This window comes from Ictalurus punctatus, chromosome 17 (genome assembly GCF_001660625.3).
Source record: "Ictalurus punctatus breed USDA103 chromosome 17, Coco_2.0, whole genome shotgun sequence".
Taxonomy (NCBI): Eukaryota; Metazoa; Chordata; class Actinopteri; order Siluriformes; family Ictaluridae; genus Ictalurus; species Ictalurus punctatus.
Genome location: NC_030432.2, coordinates 10,813,574 through 10,834,409, shown reverse-complemented (window position 1 = coordinate 10,834,409; position 20,836 = coordinate 10,813,574). Strand labels below are relative to the sequence as shown.

Sequence of the window (20,836 nt, the reverse complement as noted above, 5' to 3'; positions counted from 1 at the left end):
TCAAGAAGCTTTTATAGCTCCATGAAATAGTCAATAGTTAAATAATAAATGTTTTCCATTCAAAAGGTTCCACTAGAACCCCACACTAACGTCTCAAAGTTACAGTTAATGGCCGATCTGTCTTTTTGTGATTGTGCCCCATTCTAGACGAAACATAAAAGCAGTTTCGTGTTCATATAACTGTTTAATGAACGGTTTCCCATTTTAATCAGCATGGAAAATGCATATTATTATAAAACATGCAAAATTAAAATCACAAAAAGGTTGTATTTGAGGCAGTTTTATTTTAACTCCAATGTTAATTCCATGCTGTTTCTCTAGAAGAACAATAATACAGATTCTTTATCTGTGGCTCCAGTCAAATTTCCAGTAGTAGTACAAATTAGCATCAAATTAAATATGAACAAAAAGTACAGAATAAATTGTAGGCAATATATAAATTTAGGGGAAGAAGGGAAATAGACTATTTCATATACTTATGAGAGCTTAAAATCAACTTTATTAGTGCTTTTTAATATTTTTCAAACAGCCAATGGAGATCTGCATTTTAAGTTCTAAAAGCAACAAGGCTCCTTCAATTTTAGAGCTGCAACTATCCATCCACCATCAGCCTATGTGCATAATACAGTATTTTAGCACAGATTACAGTCCGCACCACTGCTAAGTATCACTACGTAACTCCTACTTTGTGATGTTAAGCATTTTGCTCCACATGGATAAAGAAACTTGCAAACTTGCTCTGAAAAACTAAATTGACAAAAAGAGCACTTTATTTTTGACTTGCCCTTTCCAAGGTTTAATCATTTTAACTGCATTTGATAATTGCACTAACACAAATATTACAGCTCCACCAACTAATAGCCTAATAGTAGACATATCAGTAATAGTAATAAAAGTTAATTTTGCAATTACATTAAGAAAAAAACTCAAATATATCCAGCAACTGATAAAATGTTGAGGAACAAAGCAAATAAACTTAAAAAAAGGAACATTGTACCAGGACACACACAAAAAACAAAAACGAAACAAACAAACAAAAAAATCTCTAAGCTCTGCCCATCAGAAATTACAGTTGATGTCTGTTTCAGAAGTGGTTTCTTGTTTCAATTGAAGGGATAATAAAAAATGAATATTAAAAATAAAACAAAGAACAAAAAAAAACAACAACCAAAAAACAAAACAAAACGGAGGCATCAAGCTGTTGCGTGTCATTCTTGAGGTTGGGCTTAGTGGCCACCTTTATGAGTGGGCTTTGGGAAAGGGGCGAGTGGGCTGGAGTCTCATATTGGCTGTGATGTTTCACTGGTTCTCATCCTCCACATCTTGCAGCGCCTCTTTATTCTGTTCCTCACCTGCACATTGAAAAAATACATCAACATATCAGAATTCAGCATGCAACTTTCTTTGAATTGTGTATTTTAAGATTATGTCCTGACAGCAGCAAACACCGAATGCACCAATAGTCAGAGCATGTTCAACCAACACCAAAGCACTTCTAGTGGAGAACGCATGCAACGAGGAGAAATAAATCATTAACAAAGCAGACTGTGGATAAGGGAAAAAAAAAAAAACAAACATTACCCAAGTGATCAATTCTCGCACACATTCCTGTGGACTTGTGCAACCAAGTGCCAAAAATGTCCTCAAAATCCAGTTCTTACTTCGAACCATAACCAGGGGTGCACAATTAATGATGGTTATATTTAGATGACAATTGTACAAAGTAGAATGTTAAATTCTCCAGCTGGAACAAAAGGTTGGCTGAGAACATTTTCTTTTACAGTTTGTCAACTGCACACTCCAGAGGAAACGCAGCACGGCAGTTGTGAGTAATTCCTGAACTAAATATCACACGTCACTATATTTGTGGGACACTGACACCCAAGCGGACATGGAGGCACATCATGTATGGAGATACACTGACGATAAAAACGCTGTTGTAAGTTTCAGTCCTTAATTGCGGAAGCCTATAAAAGCAGTGACGCCATTTTGTACTGGAACCCGTAAGTTAGCATCACACTGGTTCCCTCGACAAAAACCAGTAGGATTTTCCCATAGGCTTCTAGATTATCACAAAAAATAAGCTCTGTGATCAACAAAAGTTTACAATGCTAACATGTTTTGTCCATCAAGATAATTTTCACAAATGAACACAACCTTTATGAAGTTTGAAGCCTAAATACAACTCGGCAGAGATAAAAAGCTAACCTTATGCTATAAATGAACTACACCACAGTTGCACAAGTTCAACGTCATCACTGAGCTTCTTACAACTTTTCCAAACTTGATTTAAAAACAGTTTCCATAATCTGGATTTACTCTGTTGGGTATAAAAGGTTATGTTGACAAACAGTAAACAAGAAATTTACTTTCGTAGACTCTGGGTATTCTGCTAAAGCTAACAGTGTCACATTACATTTAATGTCCCAGACAAGGTCTTTAGTCCCGTTTAGTAACTTGTTAGAAACCGCCTTTTTCAATACACGTAAAAGCTTTACAAATCATGAATGGGGTATTAGTGGCATATTTTATGTCGTAGAACAAAACATGAAAATATTTTGAGCTTGTGTTCACCACAGACCTTATTTCAGGCTTTTAACCAAAATCCCATTCAAACAACCCATTCAGGACGATGGAACCGGAAGGGCTAAAATGTTAACTCCTTTCCGGGATTTGGCATACAAAAGCCACTTTTCCACTGCATGGTACGATTCGGCTCGCTTTACTTTTCTGAGCTTGCATTTCCACTGCAGTTTAGTGTCACCTCAACATGGGTGCCGTCTTCCACTCAGGTACTATCCGCAGTGAAAACCCCCCAAAAAGCGAGCAGAGTCGAGTCGAGCCGTACCATGCGGTGGAAAAGCGCCAAAAATGACATCATCCCTGCACCACACTATTTGAGCTGTATCCGTTTTTACCAAGGGAGGTATTATAATGCAGATGATTACGAACAAAATCATTAATTTTATCCCAGTACAAACTAGCAATACCCCAAGTCTGGAAAGTTCAAGATGCCCTGATCTTACTTTTTCTGAATTTGATTTGATACCAGGCACAAACATCCTCTTATTCACTGAATCAACTTCCTGCAATCTTCTGCTGCCAAGCCATGTGAAACATCAATGGTACAATGGCAGTGTGCTTTAAGAGTTCACATGCAAGATCTGTCATGTGAGTCACAGCAACATGCATTCAGTGATAAGTCCACTGCTAATCAATGTAATATATAAACCTGATAACAGACAAAGCCATGTGTTATAGTAGTAATACTAAGTAGGGATGCACTGTTGTATTGGCCAATAAAAGCAGTTATCCGTGCTCTGACATTAGCCAAATGTTTAAAAACAGCCAATGATCAGGGACGATTGTATGCTGTCAAAAGGGGGACAATTAGCCTGTACCTCGTGCTGTGTGTGAAGAAAATGTCTCGTGTGGAATTATTTTACATTGGGTGACATTGACAGCAGAATTGCAATTTGTAAGCTCTGCACTGCTAGAAATTCACGAGGTGGAACTGCTGCTAAAACTTAACACATCTAATCTGATTACCCACCTTAAAGCTCAACACGAGAAGGAATATGACGCGTTCGTTACAGCTAAAGCAGAGGCTGCTTTAGTTAAAAAGGGATGAGCTTCATCCCATCCAAAGGCTACAATTACACCGTCTATAGTGCAAGCACCTGACAGCATGTGAACATTCAAACCAGACAGCAGAAAAGCTCGAGACATTATTCAGAGAATAATGGAGTTTATCGTGCTAGACGGTCAACCAATCTTCGTAGTGGAGGACACGGCTTTCGGCGACTTGTAAAACACCTTGAGCCTTGGCGTTATTTTGCAGAAGTCTGCTTACTGGAGAACGTATTCAGTGTGGCGGATCATAAAGTTATTCTTTACATTTCTTTTAAAGTTGCATACTTATCAGTAATTTGAATCAAGGTATTAAAAAAGTAGAACCATCAAACTATCTATATCGGTAGATTTCATTCTTAAATAATCTGATATTTTGTATCGGTGCATCCTTAATACTGAGTGTTTTGTCCACACTGATGCAGACATGTACATCTGGGTTATCGTGGCCATTTGTGGAAGTCAGACACTTTATCCCTTTCAAATGGGCCCATTATGTTCTCCTCAATAGTACTAATACTGTTTCCAGTTCATGCACTACACTCACAACAGCGGTATTTCACAGTCAGTCTCTGTAAGAGACCATCAGTGATCATCAGATATGCAACGATACTTGCAAAGTACTCAGATGAGGACATCTGGTCATGTGAATTATCCACATTCTTGATCTTTTAGAAAAACTGTAACTATAGGTACTGTAAACTCATATGCTGCAAAAAATCTTAGCAAGTATAAGATCATTACAGCTATTACTAGTCACATTTACTCACTTCAGGCTCAAAATGGCCTTATTCTATTGGCAGATATTTTTTCTTTCTAGAAATAAACTTGAGATAAGCAAAATTATGTGCTAATAGATTAAGATCATCTCAAGATTAAAATGCGTAGAAATATCCGGAAATAGGCTTAACAGTCTTATATTTGTTTCAGATCTGATAAAAAGAAATAGTTGAATTTCCCTATATTCAAAATATTTTTACATGCAAAGATAAAGCAATTTATTGAAGTGTAGATATGAATGTGGTGATCCAGCTATTTAATTTAACATATTCATTCTGAAAGCAGAACGTGTGCTGAGAGTCCTCGGCTTAGAAGAGACTTTTAAGTTTTGTAAATATAACAGCAATAACATTAGGGCCATTACTTGATTAACCTCCTAATTCTTTTGGAAAATTTTCACATCCGTATGTCCAGACTGAACATAGTTAAGCCACTACTCATTAGATTTTAAAATTAAGCTTGGCAGCCCCTTTGAAACATTATATTTATTCATATAATTATTATATAAATATTTAATATGCTCTTTTGGGGAAAAAGCCATTAAAAAAAACATTTCCTGTATTCGTGTAAGACTTAAACTGTTTGTATACGGTTCTTTTAAACTCAAGTTTTTTTTACTTGCACAAACTAGTATGCTTGTTATATTTCATCCTGACGCTCATACAATTCATCAATTATTTTCCTTTTATCGGATTCATTTTATATCGATAGAGCCACAATTCTCAACATGGTGTTCAGTCAATTACCAAAATTACAATGTTTATTATTAGACTATCTGACCCTATCTGGTCCCTTAAGCTGAATCAATTCAATCCAAACCACAATTACTCCAAACAAGTACACCTGCAAATAATGTAAATGTGTTCTGTGAGTGTAACGTGGAAAAATTGTACAAATTTAACGAGAATATCTAAATAATAGGATAACATTTATTAAATAAACTGTGCTGAGGAATTCTGTGCATTTAAAAAAATAAATAAATAAAAATACAGTTAAAAAGGGTCCCTGGCTACAAAAAGAGTTTTAATTAAAAAGTTTGTATTTAAACCATGTACTTAAACCAGCATTCTTTTTAGATTGCATCTTGGAGCTCATACAATCCATTAATAATTTTCATTTTATGGAACTAATATTATATAGATAGAGCCACGGTTCACAACATGGGGTTCATAAAACAGTTAAAAGGATCCCTGGACACAATGACTTTGAGAACCCTGAGTAAGAAAATGTGACTTTTGGCAGCAACTGTTCATATTACCAGATGCCCTCAGGTAAGCATTTACAATTATACTAATAGTAACGGTAATTTATAACCACAAACACATTGTGTTTTCCACAACGAAGCCTCCGCATCTGCAGACTCATATTTCTCATATTTTAATCTCCATAAAACTGTTAATATCAAGACATGCTTGAGACACACAAGTAGTTTTCTGAACTTAGCAAACCTTAGCACAGGTTAAGGTGAGTGTCTGGTTAGCAACATAGCAGAGCAAGAAATGGGCTCACTTACAAATACAATTTGTAGGCAATTAACTTAACACCCTTTAGGAATCTAAACAGTAAGAAAGGGGAGGGGGAAATGGTTAAGTGGACGACAAATACATTTTGTACAACAAACATTATATAGAAATTTAATACAGACTGCAGAGATTGTGTGTTTGATATTGATCCTAATTTCTCCTATTCATAGTACGAATGCATTTCAAATGCTTTATTTAATCTCCCAAGTTACTGATTTATTGAAAAGGACACAAATAATATTTAGATTGTTGAAATGTTTTGCTGGAAGCACAGTGGGAACTAGTTAATGGATAACTAGTTACAATTCCTTAATTAACATGCACAAGGGCTTCCTATAGTTATTTACCCAAGTGCCACGCAGTACTCTGTCTCTGAAGATAATGTACAGTGAGTCATCTGTATTACTTTACTCACTGTTTACAAAGAGAAATACAGCACTTGTTATTCAGAATTCAAGAGCTGGACATACTGGTATCCAAGCAAACTTGAATAAAAATAAGTAGAACTAAAAGAAACATCTGATTAGACTCTCATGTTAGTCAGTTAAAATATATGATTTTGCCTCTATAATTAGGTGTTTGTGGCTAGCTAGTAGCTACTGTAGAGTAACAACTGGCACAATTTATCCTCATGGGAGCAAAGTGTAAGCTTTCTAATGAGACTTTTTATTGTTAGAAATTTTTTATGTTAATTTCCAAGTGGTGACAAAATGCTCTAACAAAAAAACCAACCAACAAACAAAAAAACATTGTAGCGATACATGGAGAAATAAAAGGTGCCCACAATGCCAGGAGACATGCAAGAAAATCTCGCATTTTTTCCCCCACTGGCACTAAGATTTAGGGCTGAGCGATACATATAATATGGATATCGTGATAAATTATATAGCTGGTATATTGATGTAGCTGAGGTATCGCTGGTATAGTGATGTATTTTTGTTTGTTTGTAATAATTACAAATTAAATGGTACTGAATGGATGCCTTTGATTTGATGTAATTTAAAAAAATTCTTTGTAGGCATTAAAAGAATCATCAAAGTCAGTTTAACGGGTTTTTGTTTATTTTACTATGGTTTTAAATTCTACATCATGATGCGAATTGTGTATCACAGAAGTGTCCAATTATTGTGATATATTTTTGTCATACCACCCAGCCCTACTTAAATTACACCATACAGCCAAAGGTTTGTGAACACCTGACTGCCACGCCCATATGTTCTTCCCCAAACTGTTGCCACAAAGACGGAAGCACAATAGTACAGGACATGTTTATATGCTGTAGCATTACATTTTCCTGCCACAGGCACTAAGGCACCAAAACATGTTCCAGCATGACAATGCTGCTGAGCACAAAGCGAGCTCTATAAAGACACGGTTTGCCAAGTTTGGATTGGAAGAACTTTAGTGGCCTGCATAGAGCCCTGATCTCAATCCCACTGAACACCTTTGGGATAAACTAGAACGGCATCTGTGCACCAGGACTTCACACCAGTACCTGATCTCACTAATACTTTTGTGACTAAATTATCAAATCATCACAGCCATGCTCCAAAATCCAATGGAAAGCCTTCCCAGAAGAATGGAGGCTGTTACAGCAGTAAAGGGGGAAGAGATTAACTTTGTAATTGGATGTTCAACAAGCACATATAGATGTGATGGTCAGGTGTCCACATACTGTATATTATATTAGACTCCTGTTCCACTAATTTCTTATGGCTATCCTCTATTTTGAAATCAGGTGTGTGATGCATGCTGACTGCCTTACCGTCACCCTGCATATCTGAAGTCCATAGTGTCAGATTATCACGTAACAACTGCATGATGAGTGTGGAGTCCTTGTAGCTTTCTTCACTCAACGTGTCAAGCTCAGCAATAGCATCATCAAATGCTGCCTTCGCCAACCTGAAACCAATAATAATCGCGTTACTTTGTTGTACTGCCTTCCCAATTAAACAAGAAGGTAAGATATTAGACACAGAGCTGACATTTCAGCCCGAGCGTTCTCCCAGCATTAGTCACTGCCGATTCCCAAGCGACCAACACGTGAACCTAAGATAGTAGGAGCCAAAATGGGCTTCCTCTTTAATTAGCCTTTAAGGATAGTGCTCACAGTTCATCTGTCTGACCAATTGACAAGCCATATTAAAAGCTCAACAATCTACATAATACAGTGAGAGATTGGCAAACTGTGGGCTGCTTCTGGAGTTATATCTCAGAACTGCATTTAAAAAAATAATAATAATAAAAATGCAAACACAAACCTGCATGCACGGTCAGGAGAATTGAGGATTTCATAGTAGAATACGGAGAAGTTCAAAGCGAGACCCAAACGAATAGGGTGTGTAGGTTGAAGGTCTGTCATTGCAATATCACTAGCAGCTTTGTAAGCAACCAAACTGTTTTCTGCAGCCTCCTTCCTGTCATTTCCTGTGGCAAACTCAGCGAGATACCTGTGGTAGTCCCCCTTCCTATGAAATCAGAGACACAAGCAAAAAGTGTGATTATGTTATATATATATATATATATATGCAGCCATTCCCCACTTTCGTTTGAGGCTCTTCTGAAAATTTTCCCACAGTTACATGTGGCAGCTTTTTACATTGCAATGTGTGATATAAACAGTTTAAAAACGATATATGTTGAATGCTTAATATGTATTATGTCCAAGAAAATAATGAATATTAAAAAATGGCAAGCAGCAAAATTGGGGATGAACAGTTTGAGACGAGGACATCTGTTTACCAAAATGAATTACTATGATTAGATACAATATATTAACCTATACATATAATCCTTTTTGATATAACCATATTAATCCATTCGTGAGGTAATCCCTATTTCAGAAATCCCTTTTTTGTCGTATCCTTTTCCATATGTCCAAAATAGCATTAATACATGTTTCACTTGCACCTTTTTACAAGATGAATTACATACATTTTGTAGTAGAACACCTTGGACTCTCCTGAAGTAGCAGCTGGAATTAGGTGCTTGTCCAGCACATCGAGGATATCATTGCAAATCGATTTCAGCTCTGTCTCAACCTGAATATGAAAAACATTCTGACTGAGACGCAGAACAAAACTGGCAATTGCTTTACGATTGGATTAACTGGATCATAACTCCTTACTGTTTGCCTGTACTCCCGGATCATCTTCAATTTGTCCTCTCCTCCCTTGCTTTCTTCTTTCTGCTCGATGCTGCTAATTATCCTCCAGGATGCTCTTCTGGCTCCAATGACATTCTTGTAGGCCACCGACAGCAGGTTCCTCTCCTCCACTGTGAGCTCGACGTCCATCCCTGCCACCTTCTTCATGGACTCAACCATTTCTATAAAAATTAAACAGTGACTTAACAGAGTAATCTTTGCACAGTGGTGTTTGTTTCACTGCAACAATAAATCTCTTATCCATTCATTAATTATTGAGGCACACTTGTCATGCTATGATTAGTGATTTCATATTTCCAATACGTGACAGATACACATTAAGACTGAGTGCTTACAAAATAAAAATACACTACAGTAGTATTTTAGCATCTGAGTGTTCGGATCCACTGCTTAATTAACATGTATGTGAACATATTTCCTTTACAACAAGAAATATACCAACAGCATTTAAGATATTCCACACCCACACCGAATTTAAACATGACCTGACAGTACCTTAGCGATCAAGCGAAATGTTGAACACGGTGAAGCGTTTAATAAGAGGGTTTTTTTTTTTTTTTTAAACTGTGGAGCATTTCTCCACATATGCACTTTAACAACGATGAGATCCTAAACAACTATATATGGTGTGAATGACGCCGTGTCGAATTCTATTGTCAGCAGCGCGGACGGTGATGGAGAGCTCCGTCACAGCTGAATGGTAGATTAAAATTATATTACTTATTATTCCTGATGGAGAGGCCTTGACTGTGTATAAAGGCAGTTTGTTTCTTGATCAATCTGAGGCAGTACAACATTCTGGCAATAAACAGCTCTGGTTGGTAAAGCATGCCTCCAAGATGCTCTTGTCATATAACTGAATTTGCACAGATTGCACCCTCTTGCACACCAAGCAATGGAGAGTGAGTTTGTTTTTAAAGAAAGAAAAACAATAATAATGTGCAAGAAAACACAGTGAAACCATGCTTGCTCCTAACAAGCTGCTATTGTAAAGCAAGACCCATCCAGTGGGCCCGAACATCTACACTCTAGAGAGTATTTCATTGGATGAACACAAAACTAGTGCAGGATGAGTCATCAAAACACTAATCATTTTACTCAATCAAATCACAAACTATAAAAGCAAAGCGTGAACATATCCAATACTATTTTTTTGTGCAGATATACTGCAGTGTCCATAACACTAACTAACTGACAGGCATCAAATAGCTCTTAAAAGACCAGTTTTAATTTCAGGGGCATTTTAAACTTAAGTTAAACTACCGTTTAGTGCTTGGGAATACACTGATCACTATAGTAGACTGGATCCACTGCTTCAGATAGCAGTCACCTAGCCAGTTTGACAAAAAAAATGTCCTCGTGTTCTCATTACTATTATCTTCGGAAATGTATCTTAAATTAATAAAAATGACAGGTAACTGTGTTTCATATTACTTGGACGAGTTCGTCGAATTCACCTGCGTATTGTCATGGGTTTTTTTTTTGCACCAAGCTGAGGAGAAAGCCTCGTCGGCATGCAGCAGCGTTGCTCTATATAACACTCTCACTACATGAGCTCAGCCTGCTGCTGTACCTACTTCAGGCTGTAACCTAACAAGTTTGGAAATGACGTTACTAACAACGTTGCTGTGTTGACAACCGAGATTTATTCAAAGAGTAAACCAGCAGATTTGTTTAATCACGATTACTGCAACCTATAATTAAATCTGTCGGTGTCAGGTGGGGTGTAGAGGTCTGTAACTCCCCCCCAGCACCACCCCACCCCCCTGCCTTGGCTAGCAACAGCTCGCCTCGCCCAATAACTATCCGCCATTTTGTCTGTTCCACTAACGTCTCCATCTTCATTCCGTCCCTCATCGAATTCTGATGATCCAAGTAGTTTGTTCAGGCGAAACGCATACTCGTTAACCGACCCAGAAAGCAGGTTAACTATACAGCTTTATCCTACCTATTAACCAGTTTAACTAGTTGTTTACATTTGCTGCATAAGCTAGGTGGCTAAAATTAGCTACCAGGCTAACTAGCGCTAGCTAGGAAACACTACGCCCGAGCTAGCGTTAGTGTGAGGTAACGGGCTAGCGTTCAGATAACACCGCTTCTTTTAACATTCATCTTACCGTCATATCTCTCTGCTTGTTCAGCAAGCTTAGCTTGATATACTAAATCCTCCCGATTAGCCATAGTGAATAATGTGCAGAGAGTGGACTTCAGCGACGGATTTGAAGAAGAGGAGCGTGAATAAAGCAGCAGGCCCTCGCACAAGCCAGCAGCTGCAGCCTGAATGGTACTGAAGCGCGACCGCCGGTGAAACTGGAGGAAAAATGGCGGAGGCTTTCATCCGGGAACTTTGGACAACAGCAGGGACCAACCATAGTCCTTAGTTTATCCTTCAACCTTTCGGAAACGGTTTTATTTAAGATTAAAAAAAGAAATCCATGATATTATTATTATATATGGAAAGTATGTTTATGTATTTGTATTTAGCATAAAAAATAAATATTTATTGATTTGTTTAAAATACATTTTGAATTGTCCTTATTGTTGTGATTTACGTCTCAGATTGTCCTGTTTATTAACACATTGTGGACGCTAAAGGATCAAGTTTCAATAATATCACCCCCCCCCCCCCCCCCCCCACACACACACATTAATTGCATGAACGTTATTTAAATGTTGACAATAATATTTTGTCTATTTATTGAATTTATAGAGCTTTTTATTCCTGAACATATCACTGAGCGAACATGAAACTGAACTACAGGACTACGTTTTTGATTTAATGACCAGCGGATTAATCCCATTTGATTCAAGGACCAGGTAAACAGCCTAATAAGAACTTAATAATAAATATACAAAGTTATATAACAGTGGGTTGTGATTTATATCACTGTAACCAAAAACAAACAAACAAACAAACAAAAAATGAACCTCTGCTTCATGGACCCTGGAGGGGTTTTTTTTTTGTGGACCCTACATTGAGAAGCCTTGCAATGTATGTAGACAAGAATCAGGACACACTTCTCTCTACAAAGAAGAGATGAAAAAAAGTGTACATAACCACCAGCGGTGAAGGCTCTGGGTTACTGATCAGTAGGTTGGGGTTTAAGCCCCAGCACCCCCAAGCTGCCACTGTCTGGCCCTTAACCCTCTCTGCTCCAGGGGTACTGTATCATGGCTGACCACGTGCTCTGACCCCCACCTTCCTAACAAGCTGGGATATATAATTAAAATAAATAAATAAATAAATAAATAAATAAGAATTTCGCTGTTCTGTAATGTATATGTGACAAGTAACGCCTTCTTCTTCTAAACATGCCGGTAGGTGGATCGGCTAGGATTAATTGCCCGAAGATGAGTGTGTGAATATGTGGACATGGTGCCCTGCGCTGGCCTGGTGTGCCATCCAGACTGTAGTCCCATGTCAATCCCAGTGTTCCCAGGATAGGCTCTGGATATATTGTGATGCTGACAGGATAAAGCTACTGAAAGTAGTAAAGTTACTGAAAGTGAGTGAGTGAAAGTTCTAAATCTGTCCAAACTTTCTTTCAGGAAGGTGACTTTCAGATATTTTTCAGACTTATTCATAGAACATGTTCATAGATCTTGCATTCTTTATAATGCTGAAGGTGTAGAGATGCTCCTAGGCCATTTCTAATAATTCCTGGGACTTTAAATATACCCCAAATTCTTTCCAATTTTAATGATTTAAATTGACACCTGCACTGTTGTTAATAATTAATCTGGCCATTTAATTATATTAATCATTTACTTTAGGTCACAATATAATTCTTTTTAGTTTTGACAGTTTTTTTTTTTTTTTAACATTCTACTTCTTTAAGATAATGAGACACATTGATGGCACTGTACTGGAGTCTGTGTGGTTGCACTGTCTAAGCTTTTGCATTATATCCCGTTATTTTATTTGTATGCTGTAATTGATTTGTAAGCTGCTGTTTTGCCCAGGCCAACTTGTTACTTGCCAATAAAAATTATTAAGTTAAACTAAATTATTCTGGATACATTAATCAGTATCAGTTAGCTCTTTGTAATGAATTCACCTAATTATAATCTGTGAGAATTATATGAAAATATGCTATTTGGGACCTATATTTTCTATATTATCTAATCAGTCAATCATTGTGCAACGGCTATGGGTACGGGCATCCATGGACCCAACCTGCCTTGTGTCAACAGTCCAGGCTGATGGAGGTGGTGTAATGTTGTGGGGAATGTCTTCTTGACACACTTTGGGACATTAATACCAATTAATCATCGCTTGAATGCCACAGCCTTTTTGAGTATTGTTGCTGACCATGTGCATTTCCTCATGGCCACAATTTACCCATCTTCTAATGGCTACTTCCAGCATGATAATGCACCATGTCACAAAGCAAAAGTCATCTGGTTTCATGAACATGACAATGAGTTCTTCAGTGGTGCAAAGAGAGGCCCTACCCAATATTACTATAGTGTTCCTAATAAAGTTCTCAGTGAGCGTACATCCCTAAAGAGCTTTAAGTGCACAGTAGAAGACATGAGATCCTCTAAATAATGGTACAGTAGGTCCATTGAGTGTACTCAATGTTTCCTCCTAAGGCCCAAAAACATGCCAGTAGGTGGACTGTCTATGAGAGTGTGATTATGTGTGCAAGGTGCCCTGTGATGGATTGGCATCCTATCCAGGGTGTATTCCCACCTCACGCCCAGTCTTCCCAGGGCTTTGGATTCACCAGTACCCTTAACAGGATCAAGTGGTTACTAAAGATCAATGAATACGTGAACATGTACTGTATTTGACAGTGATGAATGCATATATATCAGTCAGATATGCTGCTCAAAATTACTGACACAGACAGAAGAACAGGGTTTAAATAGTTTACTATTGGGGGTTATCTTCATTGCATGTACAGGAACAGGCTGATCCAAGAAAAAAAAAAAACCCAAACACATTTAGATGTTTTATGAAGGACTTAGATGAACATAGATTAATGTCACAAGAAAATATGTAAATTTTTACTAAAGACAATAAAAATAATACTTTAAGTTAAAAAAAAGTACAGGGCACTGTCAATTCTCAGCCAGACTTGGACATAGCACATGGTGGTTCTTTATTTAGATGCATTAGTCATAATTACTAGGAATGAAACCAACAATGATTAAACAATCTTAGACATGAGACTCATCACAACCCTGTATGAATCTTCATTTGATACAGTTTGTGACAGAAATAGGGAAATCAGGTAGGAAGGTCATCTCAGTTTACGTTTCTATTGGATGCCATCACCTGATGTTTTATGGCTTATTACATGTTTGGAATTCAATTTCAGCTTAGAACTGTAGAAACACTTCAAATGAGATTTTACACTCCCTAGTTAAACACTTGTCTTAATTGCATTCAGCACTAAAGCAGAAAAAAAATCCTTCATTCATGTATGAATTTGACTTAATTCCTTAGATCTATATAGTGCTTTTCTAGGCACTCAAAGCACCTTACACTATAAGGGGGGGATCTCCTCAACCACCACCAATGTGTAGCAAGTGACTTTACTATTTCTTCATACCCAGCCTTCACATTTCAGATATAATGGAGGGAGAGAGTTCTCAGGTGATTGTCCCTATTCAAATGATTAAACACGATGTTAAATCTTATCATTCAACGGACTGCTAACAATAATCATGCCCCTGGTGTTTTCTGATGGTCTTTCAATCAGTGCTATACATTTGTTTAGTGAATCAATTTCATTAGTTCCTTTTTCTTCTTCAAAAAGTGGTAAACAGTTACAGTAAGAGGAATACATTGTTTAAATACAAGAGGGCTCTTCACGATCCTTGAACGCTATTTTATCCATTGTTTATGAGGCTATATTAAAGACAATTTGCTTCAATTATTCGGTGCTTTTGCAATAAAGGCAAACAGCTGGTTAAAGGAACTATTAGTGTTATATATAACAAGTGATAACATTGCCACTATGAAGCAGTGATGTGTGATTGCAAATATTGCTGTACAGTTAAACTGCTAATCAGCTGGCTTACAGATACATAAAACAATCATACATGAAGACTACTGTAGTGTCCTATACAATTCTAGAGACATGTTTGAGGCATTTACATGTTACACACAGTGACACATACAATCTCACGGTGTTTATCAAAGTGGTAAAATTAGTTGCATTTTAGTGGGGTGGCACAAAAAAACAGCTATAAGTACTACTTCTTTTAATAGACACACAAGTTCATTCAAGTGACCTTGTGCCCCCCCCCCCCAACCAAAATTGATTTGTAACTGCTAAATAAAGTGTCCACGGTCCAGAAACCCTCCTCTGTAGTGATCAATAAGAAATGAAAGGGAGTTTAACTAACAACACTCAACACAAAAATACTTCTGTGTGCACAAAAATGCTTAAAGGAATACAAAATTAAGCATGTAATAGTAAACAATACATGTATGATCAGCATTTTCTCTCAGACATCTTGTACATAATCACATGGTAGATTATTTGTAGTGTGATGGACGGCTCCAAACGAATCTCCTTCAATGCAGCCAGATTTTTTAGCAAATCAGTACGAGTAGTGTATGCTACTCAAACGCAGAGCAACAGTCCCTTATAGCAACACCAAACTGCTTAAGCTTCGAGTCCAAGCAGACTTGTCCCCCCCCCTTTTTTTTAAATATGCACAATATTCACACCAACATTCGATCTATGGTAAACTATAGAAATGTCCATGGTGTTTAGTGTTTACTGAACGATTCATTTCAATCGTTGCATAAGATCTAATCAGGAAATGGATGTATATATTGGCATGAACGACATGATGGCACAGAATGAACGGACATACAGGAAAAGGATCTAGTAGAAGAGGCTACTGCTGGGCACATCAATTATGAGGTGAGTGAGGAGAGGGTGTGTGCATTTAAGGGCTGTATAGGAAAACTAGTCTCCAATCTCAGCTCGGGTCGTCATCGGGGTTGTGCTGATCCAGTAAGCGCACATGTGTGAAGGGAAAATGGCCTCTCTTTCCCTTGCACTCGCCCTCCCATTGCCCGTTTACGTTGATCTTCGTCACCATTACCAAGTCGCCAACCTGAAGCAGGGAACAAAATGTTAACGCAAGAACACAACAAGGACAAAATGCAAAGTTGTACCTTCTCAATGATGAATTACCTCTAAAGCAAGAGCTGTCTTATCATAAGCATTGGGAACTCTTTTCTGGACCGCTCTGGCCAACACGGGCCCATTTTGCAGGTTGGGTAAAGATGTGGGCTGGGCATACGGGCCTGGCTCACCAAGCACAGGAGGGGATTGGGAATTGTGGCCATCTGAATTCCCCACAGTGCCCGTTCCTCCACCGCACAGGGTCCCTGACGTAGGAGAAGCAGGCCGGAATTTCTCCACATACGGCACGGGAATCATACCTACACGGCCTTCTGAATTCTGCGCGTTCCACCACTGCTCTTCAGGCTTCTCCAAAACCCGCAGGACATCACCCTTTCGAAAGGGCAGGTCCTCATCATCGTTGCCAGGAAAGTCGAACAGAGCACGGACATATTCCTCCTCAAGCCTCTGGGGAACTCCTCCTGGCCCTGTGCAACCAACACCAATCCCCGAGTACTTGGCTTTGTTGATGGGCTCAATCAGAGTGGTGGTGTCTAGGTAGTGTATCTTATAAAACTCCAGCAGGGCAGGTAGTGCATCAAATTCCTGGTCTCCAATACGAAAGCGAGAAGCCAGGCCTGAGAGGGAGATGGAGACAAGAGATTATACAATTCCTGGTGAATAAATAGCAAGTTTACATAAATGCCTACATTGTCTTGAGCTGAAGCCAGCTCTGAGTGCTGGAATGATCTGGTCCAATGCAATTGTGCAAAGACATTTATATTTAAGACTACGTAAGAAATTGTGGACCAACAACCTCTGTTTAACCATTTTGCTAATATCTGAAACATCATCAGGACTTAAGATGGATCTTTAAATCAATCCTTTAACATATTAACAATAAGATATATTTTAATTCACCTATTGTGTTCTAACCTGTCAATGTCAAAGACTTAAACAGTTTTCTGCAACACAAATATGTATTTATAATAATGCAATGCTCAATAATGTGTGAGCATTGTGGGGTACAAAAGACAAAATTACCCTCCACTCTTACCCACGTCTATATTTGTGACTTTCTACTCTACTGCATTACATGCTCACGGTATTTGACTGGTTAGCTAGCTTACAAGCTAACTAGCAAAGCTAACGGTAACTCATAATCTCCTTATATCTCCTAACAAATGAAGATCAACTTGATTGGTCAATATTAGTCTAGGGGAAGTCAAACAGTTTTTAAGACGCCACATACATGAATAAAGTTTCCTAAAAGATGTGCACAACGTCAAGCAACGCTAGCTGCAGAGAACGTTAGCATGGGGCTAACTAACGTTAGCTAGCTGAAAAGCTAAATTAAAATACTAACGTTAGGTATCTATAGAAGCTAAACGTTTCTGGTGTTTAGAAGCCATTTCGTGGGGATAAAACTGCTGTGGATAAGAAGGACACACTTAAAGGAATAAGCGCGTTGGTGTTGGAGTTAAGCGCGCGTTAGTGTTAACGCTAGTTTAGCTTCAGTTAGCCAGGTCCATGCATTAGCGCAGTCTTACCCGGGGCGGACTGCCGGCTGTTGCTGATGCTGTTGATGATATAATGAGAGACTTTAGAGTTTTCTGACACGGACAGCACATAGTCTCCGGGGCTGGTAATAGAGTCCCGCACTAAAAAGACGCCATGTCTCTGTCCCTGCAGCAGGGACACGGCCTCTTGTCGGCTAAGTCTGCCCCAGTACCAGCTTCCCCGGTCGTCCGCGTCGAAGTGTCCGGCCATGGCTGCCACCCAAAAGCCGAGGCTTCACCCGGGCCTGCTGTGTGTCCGGATCCGCCAGTCGCGCTCAGCTCAGCTCATACAAAAACTTCAGCGCCTTTCCGCCGTTAAACTCGTCCCGAGAAGCCACAGCATCCGCCTTTACTCACAACCAGTCCGGAAAAAAAGTGCCACAGCTCCAGCGCACATGTGCACAACCAAACCCGCGGCCGCTTTCCCCCAGACTAGCAGATAAACTAACGGCACCGCGACTTGCACTAGAAATTGTCACTGGGTAAGTTCAAATATTTGAAATGGCGGACTGGTGAAACAATCTTTGCACTTATTTCCCGGATGTGACGTCACGAACCCTCCATAATCATTATCGACACCTTCCAGAAATAATACAACACACACACATCTTCTAGAAATAACCATTTAGATAAGGAGGAATTTTGAGAAAATTACAGCACGGTTATGTCATGAGAGGAATAACAGACACGGAAAAGTCAGACGCTAAAACGGAAAAGTCCACACTTTTCTGCTTCAGTACTCACAATGCTGAACATTAATTTGGGTGTAGTTTATTTGAAAAGTGAGTCATGACTGGTTCTTTTATCCCTTGTACACTGTGGAAAGATTAAACGCCACATAATCTTCTGTCATCCTGTCTATATGAATCAAATTATTATTATTATTATTATTATTATTATTATTATTATTATTATTATTATTATTATTATTATAATATATTTTTTTACACTTACTCTTAAAAGCATTGTCATATTTGCAGTGACTTGAATGACCACTGAATGTCGCCATCGCCTGTATCGAGGTGTACATGTAAATTTTCCATGAAATAATATTATTGTGCACAATTGATTGATTTAAAAATCTTTACAGCCTCATCAGTCCCAGATTAAATTGATTTATAAAGAGATGCCCTACTGAACCCCCCCCCCCCCAAAAAAACAAACAAACAAACAAACAAAAAAACACAACAACAAACAATCGAAACCATAACAGGAATTATAATGGTTTCTGCTACAAATACCATTACAAACCATCAGCTAAAGATTAAAGCCATTCCCATTATTGCTCCTTAATGGTATTCACTAGACATAACATGCCACCAAGAGAAGGCAAGAGATTACCAGTAAAGACCCACAGGGACCATTACAGTTTCCATTAAAACCAATGCAATTCCCATTATAACTATTACAACAAATGCAGTCTATGAGGGTTCTATTGTTTTGTTTGTTTGTTTGTTTGTTTTCAGAAGGGTGATGAGTAAAATCTTTTGCTGAACATGTTAAGATAATTAACATGATGAGGTGAGATTTTAACCTTACCTGACATTTGCTAAATTTATTTTTAGGATAATCATTCAATAGGCTGTTTAATTGGGTGGTGTGTTTAGAAAAGATCAGATACAAGTCTAATATCTGTTCATCAGTAAAGAATCTAGTTTCTATTCATGATGCATGTGTAGTGTTAAAGCTGCAGTGGTGTTTGAGTCTATGAACCTGCAGAGACTACCCCTCCAAAGACATGCTGATAGGCATTTCCAAATTGTCTGTAGTATGTGAATGTGTGTGCAATTGTGCCCTGCGATGGGTTAGGACCCTGTCCCAGTTGTCCCATGACTAGTGCCTCAAGCTCCCTGGGATAGTTCCAGGCTCCCCATTGGCCCTGGGTAGGATAAGTGGAAAATAGATGGAGATGAATGGAGATGTCCACCTTGGATATGTTTTTACTGAAATATTTGCAATATGCTTAACGATTAAAGTGCTAATTTGTTGGTTGGTGCTGTATTTTTCTTATCCTTCTGAAAAGCAATAGCAATAGCATGGTTACAATGACATCTAGGGTGCATCTAGCATGTTCACCTCACACTGCCAGGGTCAGGGGTTCGATTCCCACGGCTCTGTTTGTGCGGAGTTTGCATGTTCTCCCCGTACTGTGGGGGTTTCCTCCCCCAGTCCAAAGACATGCATGGTAGGTTGATTGGCATGTCTAAGGTGTCCGTAGTCTAAAGTATGTGTGCCCTGTGATGGATTGGCACCCTTGTGCCTGATGCACAATGGGTGTGTGAGTGTGAATGTGAGTGTGCCCTGCGATGGATCGGCACCCTGTCCAGGGTGTACCTTGCCTTGTGCCCGATGCTCCCTGGGATAGGCTCCAGGTTCCCCCTGACCCTGAAAAGGATGAGTGGTATAGAAGATGGATGGATGGACAATGATGTTTAATAGGGAAAAAATTTCAATGATCTCAAAAGGGATATCGGTCTTAAAAAGCAAGACCTTGTTTTTTCACTGAGCTGTTTTTAGTAAGGTTCAATGTCTCTCTCTCTCTCTCTCTCTCTCTCTCTCTCTCTCACACACACACACATACACTTTGGCAATCTACAAGATGTCACATATGATTGCATTGATGAAATTTTAAGCTTTAGTGTTGAGGAGGTGAGAGGTGGACAGATTAAAGGCTAAAGTGCTGCTGCATCAGTCTTTTAAGGTAGAAATTAAGCAAACTCTAACTCACCCCTATTCAGCAATCAGTCGAATGGCATTGTGAGTAATTTAGGAATTCAGAATTTCAATACAAAATAAATCTTGAACACTATTGAAATAGCATGCTAAAGAAAGCTTAATATGCAAATTGTTCAGGGTGAATTTTTTCTTTAATATGTTAATAAGCCTGCTAGACCACAGGCCCTTAGGTTACTGTGATAGGTTTGAATATTAAGATTATATTTCTAATATTTCTCCTGGCTTGAGGCTTCCGACAAATTAAATTCTGAAGACGTGTTATCCGGGTATCTGTTAACATGATGAATTCCTAACTGCCTCACTATGATAATAAGAATAGTTTACATCAACCAGTCTTCAACATGAATA

At 38.5% G+C, this 20,836-nt stretch overlaps 2 protein-coding genes across 3 annotated transcripts; both read right to left on the bottom strand.

The window, feature by feature from the left end:
- Window positions 1-264: 264 nt before the first annotated feature.
- Window positions 265-11,418, bottom strand: ywhae1 (tyrosine 3-monooxygenase/tryptophan 5-monooxygenase activation protein, epsilon polypeptide 1). 2 transcript variants are annotated; one of them, XM_017491234.3, is made up of 7 exons: window positions 11,217-11,418; window positions 9,061-9,260; window positions 8,868-8,974; window positions 8,195-8,401; window positions 7,699-7,835; window positions 5,924-5,965; window positions 265-1,352 (listed from the first exon to the last, which is right to left on the bottom strand). In XM_017491234.3, exons 1-6 carry the CDS (start codon window positions 11,278-11,280, stop codon window positions 5,958-5,960), a joined length of 723 nt encoding a protein of 240 aa, XP_017346723.1. In that variant the 5' UTR covers window positions 11,281-11,418; the 3' UTR covers window positions 265-1,352; window positions 5,924-5,957. The 2 variants fall into 2 exon arrangements, with proteins under 2 accessions (XP_017346723.1, XP_017346722.1); XM_017491233.3 differs by lacking the exon at window positions 5,924-5,965 and having other exon boundaries at window positions 11,217-11,416.
- Window positions 11,419-13,960: 2,542 nt separating this feature from the next.
- crk (v-crk avian sarcoma virus CT10 oncogene homolog) lies at window positions 13,961-18,284 on the bottom strand. Its single transcript, XM_017491381.3, has 3 exons — window positions 17,744-18,284; window positions 16,263-16,831; window positions 13,961-16,182 (listed from the first exon to the last, which is right to left on the bottom strand). The coding sequence occupies exons 1-3, from the start codon at window positions 17,961-17,963 to the stop codon at window positions 16,045-16,047; spliced, it is 927 nt and encodes a 308-aa protein (XP_017346870.1). The 5' UTR covers window positions 17,964-18,284; the 3' UTR covers window positions 13,961-16,044.
- Between the last annotated feature and the right edge of the window lie 2,552 nt (window positions 18,285-20,836).

Bases quoted from the DNA above. Each gene is read 5' to 3' on its own strand.
- ywhae1 (XM_017491233.3), bottom strand. From the start codon at position 11,280: ATGGCTAATCGGGAGGATTTAGTATATCAAGCTAAGCTTGCTGAACAA. The intron at 8,975-9,060 runs GTAAGGAGTTAT...TTTCATATTCAG, and splicing joins TCCGGGAGTACAGGCAAACA to GTTGAGACAGAGCTGAAATC. The intron at 7,836-8,194 runs GTTTGTGTTTGC...TATTGGTTTCAG, and splicing joins TCTCCTGACCGTGCATGCAG to GTTGGCGAAGGCAGCATTTG.
- crk (XM_017491381.3), bottom strand. From the start codon at position 17,963: ATGGCCGGACACTTCGACGCGGACGACCGGGGAAGCTGGTACTGGGGC. The intron at 16,832-17,743 runs GTAAGACTGCGC...TCTCCCTCTCAG, and splicing joins CAGCCGGCAGTCCGCCCCGG to GCCTGGCTTCTCGCTTTCGT. The intron at 16,183-16,262 runs GTAATTCATCAT...TCCCTGCTTCAG, and splicing joins AGACAGCTCTTGCTTTAGAG to GTTGGCGACTTGGTAATGGT.